At 46.3% G+C, this 11229-nt stretch overlaps 1 protein-coding gene across 13 annotated transcripts in view; it reads right to left on the reverse strand.

Moving 5' to 3' along the window:
• LOC114603344 (hemicentin-1-like) overlaps positions 1-11229 on the reverse strand; it is a 136442-nt gene that overhangs the window by 42585 nt on the left and 82628 nt on the right. For 3 of the 13 annotated variants that reach the window (XM_077932225.1, XM_077932226.1, XM_077932224.1), the window contains exons 1-2: positions 4880-5170; positions 2246-2617 (exon numbers count right to left, since the gene is read on the reverse strand). The exons of 2 other annotated variants lie outside the window; for them this stretch is intronic. In XM_077932225.1, coding sequence (XP_077788351.1) covers positions 2246-2617; positions 4880-4946 — 439 coding nt within the window. In that variant the 5' untranslated portion in view covers positions 4947-5170. Of the gene's footprint in view, positions 1-2245; positions 2618-4879; positions 5171-11229 lie in introns of those variants that run through there. 8 more of the 13 variants (XM_077932221.1, XM_077932218.1, XM_077932219.1 and 5 more) reach the window with 5 other exon arrangements.

The raw sequence follows: 11229 nt of genomic DNA on the forward strand, positions 1-11229 counted from the left end.
TCTTCTACTCATTTTAAAGACAATGGGTTGCACCCAATGTTAGTCATTCTCAGAGTAGACCCACTAAAATGACATGACTAAATTAGGACCTTTCATTTCATTGGGTCATTTTCAAGTAGAACTTTGGGTAGACACCGCCATCTTAAAGCATTTCCCTGCTCCTCACCCTGCAAGCTGTTCACATAAGCACATCTTCATTCATGTCAGATTTGTTTCTGTTTGCACACACACCAGGGGGCATTGGCAAAGCGGGGATGTCTCTACCCTATGCAAAGGTGTCCAGACCTTAAGGATTCCAACTGGGGTGAAGCTGGTTTGAGAAACAACACATCAAACAGTAGCATCTTATAACAAAAAACAAGATAACATGGGCATTTTGGCCGACGTCATGTGAACAGGGATTAAAAAACCCAGCACTGGAAATGTAGTGTGAGTGCACAGTAAACAGAAGTGTGAACACATCCTTAGTTGGATGTAACTTGCACCACATTTACCACACCAGTTTTGGCATTTTGGAAAACTCTCTGGTTCAAGCGAGGTGTACATGGAACAAACCCACACCATGACAGCAATGTAACCAGCAATGCAACACGTATTCACCCAACTCCCTTCTCATCACGTCACTTGGGTCATGTACATCGGCCTCTATGTGGCCTTAACTCAATGTGCAGATGCTCCACTCGCTTTCTGCAGCTCGGCAGCCTGTTGCATACTAGAACAGCGCAAGCAAAACAGTGGATTAATTTGCTCCAACATCATTGTATAAAGACACGCCTGGGAAAGTTTCATCAAGGTAAAAAGGCAGGATAGCCCCCAGTCCAAAAGAATGGGGAAGAACTGTCCCGTATAGGAACACAGCCTTACACTGCCTTAGTCTATCTAGCTCACTATTGTCTACAGCAGCCGGCAGTTGCTCTACACAATTTCAGACAGGATTCTCCCCTGAGCCCTAACTGGAAATGTTGGGGACTGAACCTGGGACATTCTGCTTTCAAAGCAGATGCTCTAACACTTTGGGGTAGCCCTCCAACCACTTCTGTGCAAGACCAGACGCAGAAAGATGGCATATATATCAGCCAACCTTATTCTATTGATAACCCAGACACCACTGTTTATAGTTTTTCTTGGCACTCCTGTCTGTGCCATTCACTCAAAATGGAGAACTACTTTTTTTCCTCCAGCAAGTTTGCCAGATTGAATCAACTTCTTTTCAATACCAACAAGCTGGCACAGATCCAGGAAGACTGGCTCACATCCCACATTCAGAAGACCCCTTCTTTCCCCTCCAGTTTGGTTAATCTGGAGTCACTACCAATTCCTATTTTTGCACTATAAATCATTAACAACAATCAGGAACTTGATTTCCCCTGTGAGCATGTACTGATAGCACAGGGGGAAATGGTGCAGGTCTACATCTCTTTAGCCATCCAGATTGAGAGCATATTATGGGAGTTAACTAATATAACAGTATATTAGGGTGACCAGTGCAGAGAAATGGTCAAATCTGTCAATTTTGGTTTCTCTTAAGTTTCTCATTTCTCTACTATTCAGTTCTATACATTTCCCCATCAAAACAAATCCTCATGAAAATTCAAAATATTCAACAGGGTTTTAGTGTGATTTCTCCCAATGTACATAACTTGCTTTGCAATTTTGCCTAACACACACATTATAATGCATTTTTGTATGTTATTGCCACAAATATGCATTCTTTAGCACGTTATCTTTGTTATCTTGTGTTTTTGGACACATTGCTGGGCTGGAGAACTGCAAAATTCAGGTAAGTGTGAATTTGGCTGTCTTCTCATATTGTTTTGGAAACTGTGACTTAGGAAGGTCTGCTTTTAAATGTATACTGTATTGGATTCCCCCCCCCCATTCCTACTATTGCAAGTAACAGAGTTTAGGGATTTTAAAATATTAATTGGTTTTAAAATGCTTTTAAATGAATATAACTCTGCCCCCCCAAAACCCCCCTCAAACATTTCCCCATTGAACAGCTAAAAAGGCAGTAGCAAGGCTTGCGTATTCTGGTATAGTTTTCTGATGGAAAAATGGATAATTTTGAAGGGTCTCATTCTTCGGGCAGAGGAACTGTCTTTAGGACAAATTCACGAGCCACAAACTACAACCTGCCCCCCCCCCCGTCCCTCCACCAAGGGGGAAGACCTCTCCACCCCACAGCAGAGGAGACAGATTTGGGTGCATACGGAGTAAGAATGACTGGAGAGCAAGTTAATCATACCTGAAACGGTGATGTTTGTAGCCCCTGTGCCGGTAACCCCAAGACCTTCTGGTTTAAACGAATAGGTTCCAGAGTCATCTGGCTTTAAATTTGTGATGTAAAGGGAGCAATCTGGCCTCCCAGTCTCCCTGCCAGTGTGGGCATCTCCATTTTCCTGACCAATAACTGGAGCTAGGAAATATGTAATAATAGTGTTTTTTACTTCAACGGCCCCTCGGTACCATTTGCAGTTACTAAGATTCTTCAGATAAGGAATTTCTGGTGTTAAGGTGACACTATCTCCTTCTTTCAGCACTTCTGGAACAACTCTGATACGTATTCCAGTTGTCTCCTGGGCTTGAGGAAACAGGAAACAGGAACTCAGGATGGAGGCTATAGGGTAGAGAAGAAAAGAAGGACACTTAACTGCACGCAAAAGACCTGTTCTAGGCAAAAAGAACAGATATCAGCACGTGTAGTAATCGTATTCCAAAAGGCCGTCAGGTAATGAAGAAATACTTTCACACTATTTCAAAGAGACTTCAACCCAAAAGAGTGCTGATATAATTACAATGCCCGCATTAATGAGCATATAAACAAAAGTGAAAGAAAATAAACAATAATGATCTTTTTTAAAAAATGGAAATCATTAAGTCAACTGTCACACCCCACCAGCGTTCTGAAATGGTATAGTCAAGAAACAGGTATCCCGTCTGACATCTCCACCATCTGGAGTTTCCTGTCTGGGGATTCTTGGATATGGACTGCTTTCACGCACTAGCAACACATCCTGTAGAATTCTATCCGTTATATTTTATCTGCACAATCAGAATGAACTTTAGGAACCCAAAAGTTGTATTTAAAAATATGAATTTTGAGCTGTCTGGCCCCAAAATGGCAACTAGGCCTTCTGCTTTGGCACCTTGGTTTAAGGAGCCATTTGGCGCCTAATTTATATATCTGAGTTTCTAACACTGCCTCTTTTCCTTAGCCATACAAGTATTCCAAAAACCTTTGCCTTCCTTTTATCTCTCTCACTTTCCATCTCATCCCTGCCATGGGGATGGGAATTTCCATTGGAATTGGTTTGGATCTATGGGCTGGAAAGTCATGTCACCCAACAGCATGGGTAGGCAAACTAAGGCTCAATTGCCTTCTAAATCCGACCTGCGGACGGTCTGGGAATCAGCATGTTTTTACATGAGTAGAATGTGTGCTTTTATTTAAAATGCATCTCTGGGTTATTTGTGGGGCATGGAAATCCGTTCATCCCCCCCCCCCCCATATAGTCCAGCCCCCTACAAGGTCTGAGGGACAGTGGGCCGGCCCCCTGCTGAAAAGGTTTGCTGACCCCTGCCTAACAGCAACCTCAAAGAAGGATGAGCTTGACAAGGATTGCAGCTCAGGAGAAAGGGGCCCTTTTTAAAACCCTGCTCCCCCACCCCCACCTTGCGGGACTATTTCCTTAAATGAACACTACACTCCAAAAGCTACCATTAGTCCTCGAGGGGGAAAAGACACCACTGACCCAAAATCATGTCCATTAACACCTGCAGTGGCAGGCAATTTTGGTCACATGGTGTGTTTGGGGCTTTAAAGGTCAGCACCAACACTTTGAAATGCTGCCACCCTGGTCTACTTTGTCTCCACTCCCCATGAAAGCTTTTAAAAGCTGTTGGGAGATCTACAATGCAAACATTTACATGTCTACGCAGAAGTAAGTCCCACTGAGTTTAGTAGGACTTACTCCCAGAAAAGTAGGCATAAGATTCCAACCCTAATCACCAATCTCCCATGTAACTTGACCCTATGAAGAGGGATTGACTAGGTTCTAGGTGCTAAAAGGTCCCTTGATTTGGGTTAGGGAACCCGTAAAACCTAAGAACATAAGGACAGCCTGGCTTCTGGATCAGGACTCCTCTAATACAGCACCCTGGTCCCACAGTGGCAACCAAATGCCTCTGGGAAGCCCACAAACTTGACATGAGTACAACCACCCTCTCCTGCTCCAGATCCCCAGGGACTGGAATTCAGGGACTGTATTCGACACCAGAGGTAATCTATAACCTGCCTGCCTAGCAGCCATTGGTAGCTTCCTGTTCCACGAAATTGCCTCAACCCTGCAAAAGTATTCAAAAAGTTTGTAAAAAGTGGACGCCTAGGAGATTCTCAGGAAGAGGTGTGCAATTCAGGCACAATTTGCCATGAGCGTGGACCTATGGCGCTAAGGGGCACCGAAGCCAAAATCAAGAGTGATGCATTGAATGGTCACAAAACATCTGATCACCCCATGGATCTTGCTCTAATAAATGCAATAAACACAGTAATCAAATGAGCTAGAATCGTGCAATCACCCCCTGGGTAGCTCAGTTGGTAGAGCACAAAACTCTTAATCTCAGGGCTGTGGGTTTGAGCCCCACACAGGGGCTTGAACTAGATGACCCTCGGGATCCGTTCCAACTTTGGGACCACGAGGGCCGTCTAGTCCAACCCTCTGCAAATGCAGGGATCTCAACACAGAATCATAGTTGTTGGGGCAGGCAAGCGGGGCCAGAGAGAAAAGCCCCATTCCTCCCCACCCCATTCCTTTAAGACCCCCCTCCCAAAAATAAACAAATCTGTATGGCTCTCTTTTAGGGTCCCGATCCGCCTCACCTGCTAGGAACGCCGTGTGCCAGGAGTACCTCCATCCGGGGGGTCTCCACGCCTCGTGCCTGCCCATGGCGGGGCTTCGCTTCGCGGTGGGAGGGGGCCCCTTCGCTTCCAGCTGCTCACCAGCGCCCGGCCACAGATCTCTGGGTTCTGATCTGCCCGGCTGGAGATCCGGCAACCTAGTGGCGACCCTGCCCTACCCTCCCTCGCTCTTCCCGCCTTCGGGGGCCGGGCTTGTACCCGGTCTGCGCGCTCCAGCCCGCCGCGTCCTCGGCCAGGTAGCGGGATTCGCAGGAAAGGCGCGGCCGTCGGAGGCGGGGAGAAGAGGACTCTGCCCACAACCAGCCAGCGGCGACTCAAGCCTCGATCGGCCCCGCCTTGCCGAGCAGACACTTCCCGTTAGGGGAGCAGGAGGAGGAGGAGGAGGAAGAGCCAGGGCGCGCCCGTCCCGCCACGTCTGGGAAGCGCAATAGAGAGAGCCCAGGGCGCCCGCCCGGAAAGGCAGGGCGAATTTCGGGCAGAAACGTGGCACGGGAGGAAAAGGGGGTCGCCAACCTTCGGGGAACCCTGGGAGCACCTACAAGCCTGGGAAACTTTCCCGGCCACACGGCGGAACCGCGCTGGCACAGCTCGGTGCTTGTTGCGCAATTACGCACACGAGAACCACACTCACAAACCCACACTTCCAAACCCAAAGCAGTGGCGGACCTACATTTTGGGAGCCCTGAAGCTTGAACTGTCATGGGAGGCCCTTCGCAGCTAGCAACCAGCTCTGGGTAGCTCAGTCCGTAGAGCATGAGACACTTAATCTCAAGGTCGTGGGTTCGAGCCCATGTTGGGCAAAAGATCTCTGCATTGCAAGGAGTTGGACTGACTTAACCCTCGTGATCTCTTCCAACGCTACAGTTGTATGATTCTTCAAGGCGGTTGTTCCCCGACCAGTGGCGTAGCGTGGGGGGTGCAGGGGGGGCCGGCCGCACCGGGCGCAACATCTGGGGTTAGGGCAAATCCACAGGTTAGGGGGCGCAAATCCACGGGTTAGGGGGCGCAAATCCACGGGTTAGGGGGCGCAAATTACTTGCCTTGCCCCTGGTGCTGACAACCCACGCTACGCCACTGTCCCCGACCGATCACCACACCTTTACAACATCTGTGCTACTGACTCCCAAACTTTGGGAATCTTGAAATATATTCAACACAAGATTAACCAATTAGAGTCATGTGACTCAAATTGGGTCTTCTCAACACAAAAATGTTAATCAAAAGTTGCTTATGGGCCCTGAAACTTAAGCTTTATTAGTTTCATAGTAGATCCACGCTGCCCCAAGGTTTGAAAAAAGAGTGGTGTAACTTTTGTCCAAGCTATTTTTTGTAAAATAAATTATTTACTTTTTGTGTGTGGTGTCCCTCCTGGAGATTGTTGCTGGGGAGAGGATTCTTGCTTATTTCAAACCTGATTTGTGCCTGTGGATGAATGGGGGCAGTGAGACCCTGTGGGCACCAGGGCAGGGCTCTTTAGGGGCACCCAGGGGTGTCCTGCCATTGGCAACCTGACAGAGCGGTGGCTGAAGACATTTTTGGCGCCTGAGATGGAAAATCCTAATTATAACACGTGCACAGGCACAAATCCCTTTGGATGTTGGCTGCCTGCAGAGCTGGCCCGAGACATTTTGCTGCCTGAGACAAAGGATAACATTCTTCCCCACCTCATTCCTTGAAGACGACTGGGATGGCAACCAAACTGGTGATGGGACAAGATTAAGGTTTGGGCCTCCAAAGACGCCCCAGGAAAAAAACCCCTCTCCAAATTGCAAAAAAACAAAACAGAACTGTTGGGATACCGAATTAATTTCTGCACACATTGTGAAAACAACTGAACCGATTAGGCACTAATTGCACCTCGTGAAATGCATTTAAATGCCCCATCATTTGAGGAGGTATTTAGTGATGACAACGCCTCTTGATTCAGGCAACGCAGTTAAAATGGTTTCCTGAGCACTTAATGTGTGTTCAGTATTAATGGAGAAGCACCAGCGCCCATTAAGCATTCTTGCAATATACTTCATCAAGACACAGCCTTGCAAATCAACAGCCCACAAGCTGAGCCTGTTGCTGGCTCTGGTGGTGTTATATATCACATCCCACACTTCCTCCAAGGAGCTCCGGACGGTGGGCCTGGAATTACTCCATCTTATCCCTACGACAACCCTGTGTGATAAATTAGGCCGAGATAGGAATATTTGCTGGAGACCACCCACTGACTTTCAAAACTGAGATTGGATGTTTTCTATCAACTCCCCAACACCCTGTCTTTTTATTTATATGGGATTCTGTGTCCCTCTAGCGGCTGTTCAGGAAATGGCAGTCTCTTCTTCAAGAGGACTTTCCCCCTCAGTGGGGCAGCAACAGTCTCTCATCTCCTTGGAGAGTTAACTTCTCATAGAGAAAATTAAGCTCAGCTCCTCTATGATTTCCCCCGTAGTGATGTACCATAAAGAAGGCTGATCGCCCAAGAATTGATGCTTTTGAATTGTGGTGCTGGAGGAGACTCTTGAGAGTCCCATGGACTGCAAGAAGATCCAACCTCTCCATTCTGAAGGAAATCAGCCCTGAGTGCTCACTGGAAGGACAGATTGTGAAGCTGAGGCTCCAATACTCTGGCCACCTCATGAGGAGAAGACTCCCTGGAAAAGACCCTGATGTTGGGAAAGATGGAGGGCACAAGGAGAAGGGGACGACAGAGAACGAGATGGTTGGACAGTGTTCTCGAAGCTACCAGCATGAGTTTGATCAAACTGCGGGAGGCAGTGGAAGACAGGAGTGCCTGGCGTGCTCTGGTCCATGGGGTCACGAAGAGTCGGACACGACTAAATGACTAAACAACAACAACAACCTTTTACAGGAACTTTTGCCTTGCAGCATGGGATATCATTTAGTTTGCCCCTGACTGCCAAGCTCAGTGGCAGGAACTTGGTCCAGTGCCTTAGCCAGTGGAACAGGAGTCTGACTCTGGTCACTGCTAGACTCTAGGGTCATAGAATCTCAGAATTGTAGAGTTGGAAGGGACCCTGAGGGTCATCTAGTCCAACCCCCTGCAATGCAGGAATCTCAACCAAAGCATCCAGGACAGATGGCCATCCAACCTTTGCTTATGACATGGATGGAGTAAGTTCATCTTCCTTCCTTCGCTTCATGCCTTATCTGTGGCCTGTGTTAATGTCAGCAGCGTTTAAGTTCTCTAGAGATAATTTGTCTCACCACGTGGGCAGGTGTTCTGCTGAGAGCCCAGTTAAGTTGATGGGTGGTAAAGAAAGGTAAAAGGGACACAGATGGCGCTGTGGGTTAAACCACAGAGCCTAGGACTTGCCAATCAGAAGGTCGGTGGTTCGAATCCCTGCGACGGGGTGAGCTCCTGTTGCTCGGTCCCTGCTCCTGCCCACCTAGCAGTTCGAAAGCACATCAAAGTGCAAGTAGATAAATAGGTACTGCTCCGGCGGGAAGGTAAGCGGTGTTTCCGTGCGCTGCTCTGGTTCGTCAGAAGCGGCTCAGTCATGCTGGCCACATGACCCGGAAGCTGTACGCCGGCTCCCTCGGCCAATAAAGCGAGATGAGCGCCGCAACCCCAGAGTCGTTTTTTTTTCTTTAAAGAAAGGTAAAAAGCAAACTAACAAATAAAACTAGGTTGGAAACCAGACGAAAAAGGACTTGGGTTAATCCATTTCACCCGGGAACCAAGTTGCCAGGACATTTGCCAAAGCACTTTGACAAAGACTGAGGGGGGGGGGGGACACACCTTCAGTTCAACCCTCCTAGAAGGATGACATTACTCAGAAATTTATTCTGCTGAGTTTCAAGGAACTCTCTCAATACATGCAATCATGTGCCTCCTGGTGGTGATTCAGGAAATTTATTTTATTTTTTAATTGCATCTACCAGCAGCTTCATTGATTTATTTAAAAGCATTTCCAAAGTGCTTAAAATCTGTAAGTGGTGTACTATGTACTCTCTCTCTCTGAAATACTACCCAAAACAAATAAAACAGTACAGGGGTACCTCGGGTTACATACGCTTCAGGTTACATACGCTTCAGGTTGCAGACTCCGCTAACCCAGAAATATTACCTCAGGTTAAGAACTTTGCTTCAGGATGAGAACAGAGATCGTGCTCCGGTGGCGCGGCAGCAGCAGGAGGCCCCATTAGCTAAAGTGGTGCTTCAGGTTAAGAACAGTTTCAGGTTAAGAACGGACCTCTGGAATGAATTAAGTACTTAACCTGAGGTACCACTGTATAAAATATATAAAAGCAAATGAAACAGAGATTCTGGGGTTATGGGTTGGAGAAGGCCTGGGCAAAGCATTGCGAACTTAAGCGATCATCTTCCTTGGATTTTCAGTCCTAACCAACTGGATATACCATGTTCAAAAGCACACGCGAGTAGATAAATATGTACCACTGCGACGGGAAGGTAAACAGCGTTTCCGCGCGCTGCTCAGGTTTCCATCATGGTGTTCCGTTGTGCCAGAAGCGGTTTATTCATGCTGGCCACATGACCCACAAAGCTGTCTGTGGACAAACACCAGCTCCCTTGGCCTGAAGCGAGATGAGTGCCACAACCCCATAGTTGCCTTTGACTGGACAAACCATCCAGGGGTCCTTTACCTTGACCCTGGGGCATGTTCTTACACCACCAAGAAAGGAGGCAGTTGGCCCATTAGCCAGGGCTGGCCCTTCCATTGGGCAGAGTGAGATAGCAGCCTCGGGCAGCTGATTTGAAAGTATAACAAATTGCTAATTACTTATTGCTGCCAAGAAGGAAGAACTTTTGCAAGCTCAACAACTTTGCCAAAAAGAAATGCTCAACTACTCTTGTTGCCTCGGGCAACCAATTCTTTTGGACCAGCTCCGTCCATAGCAAAAAATGGAATATGGTTTTCTGTTTCTTTAATCCAGAAACAGGTGCTCCCCAGAGGTTGGCTGGATCTGATGGGGTTGTAATCAAAAACATCTGCCGGGTACCTGGTTGGCAAAGGATGCCATGAGCTATTTTTGCAGACTCAGTCACTGGCCACACAAGTAACATTTTGATGAATTTAATGGCCATTACGGGGAGAGCTTCCTAGAGTAGGGCATCGGAAGGTACTTCATGCAGATTCAGAGCTAGCTCAGAACTTTTATTCCAACTGGATCTCCAAGGTCTCAGGCATTTCTTCCTTTGCCCTTCCACAAGATCCCTTTAACCAGAGAACCAGGGGGCTGTACTTTGGACTTCCAGGGTGTGCCCTTCCATTGAAGCTCCAATTCAGAAGTAAAATGGACATTGGTGAGTTCATGCATTACCACTTCGGCTGGTTGCACATTGGCTGGTCTCTCTGTTGGAGGGCCTGAGGACGAAATGGAGTTGCATGAGACAGAAGCACCGAGCGCAAAACTTTCTTTTCTTCTTTTTTAACCTGGGTATCCTGGGAAGTTGGCCACTGAGGTTGAATGGCCATCTTTAGTATTGCAGGGGGTTGGACTAGATGACCGTTTGGGTCCCTTCCAACTTTACTGTTCTGTGAGCCTATGATTCTAACCGTGGAGGTACCACACAGCCAGCCATATTAATAGCCATTAATAGACTTATCTACCATAAAATTGTCCTGAGTCTTTGACAATTTAATTATTTGTACTTTAATTATTTATTTTAAGACTCTTCTAAGTTTTTTTTAAATAATCTTTATTAATTTAAATTAAACACTTATACAAAGAATTTACAAAGAATTTACAATCTCATACTACAAAAATAAAATTAAAGAAAAAACAATTAAGAAAAAAGAAAAGAAAATACAGAAAAAAGAAAGAAGAAAAAGCAAATTTACGTACATAAAAAAACCACTTCATCTTCCTAATTAATACTTAATTAAACACTTAAATAAAAAAGACTTCTGACAAAACGAGTCTTCCAATCATTCTCATTGTACTGTTTATACTGTCATTTTTTTTTGCACAGTTTTATATTCTTTAATATTGTTCCTGTCTACTCCACAAACGGTATTTGTTGTGTTTACAAGTATCACTCAAGTTCTGCTAATATGGTGTGATTGGTACAATATGATCTTATATAATCCTTAAATATTCTCTATTCTCCAAATATTTTCTGGTTCAGTACTCCTCTAACTCTTCCCGTCAGTTTTGCAAGTTGTCCTAAGAACTCTTCTAAGTTCTTAAGACAAACAACTTTTAACCAAGAAAGGAAGAGGAAGAGGAAGAGGAAGGCATCAGTATGGAAAGCAGGGAATCCATATTCAGAACAAATCCCCCATCACCTTGGATGTAAAGATGTTTCTTTACAAGGTCAGCATATGTGGAGGAAG

Source organism: Podarcis muralis, chromosome 7, assembly GCF_964188315.1.
Source record: "Podarcis muralis chromosome 7, rPodMur119.hap1.1, whole genome shotgun sequence".
NCBI lineage: Eukaryota > Metazoa > Chordata > Lepidosauria > Squamata > Lacertidae > Podarcis > Podarcis muralis.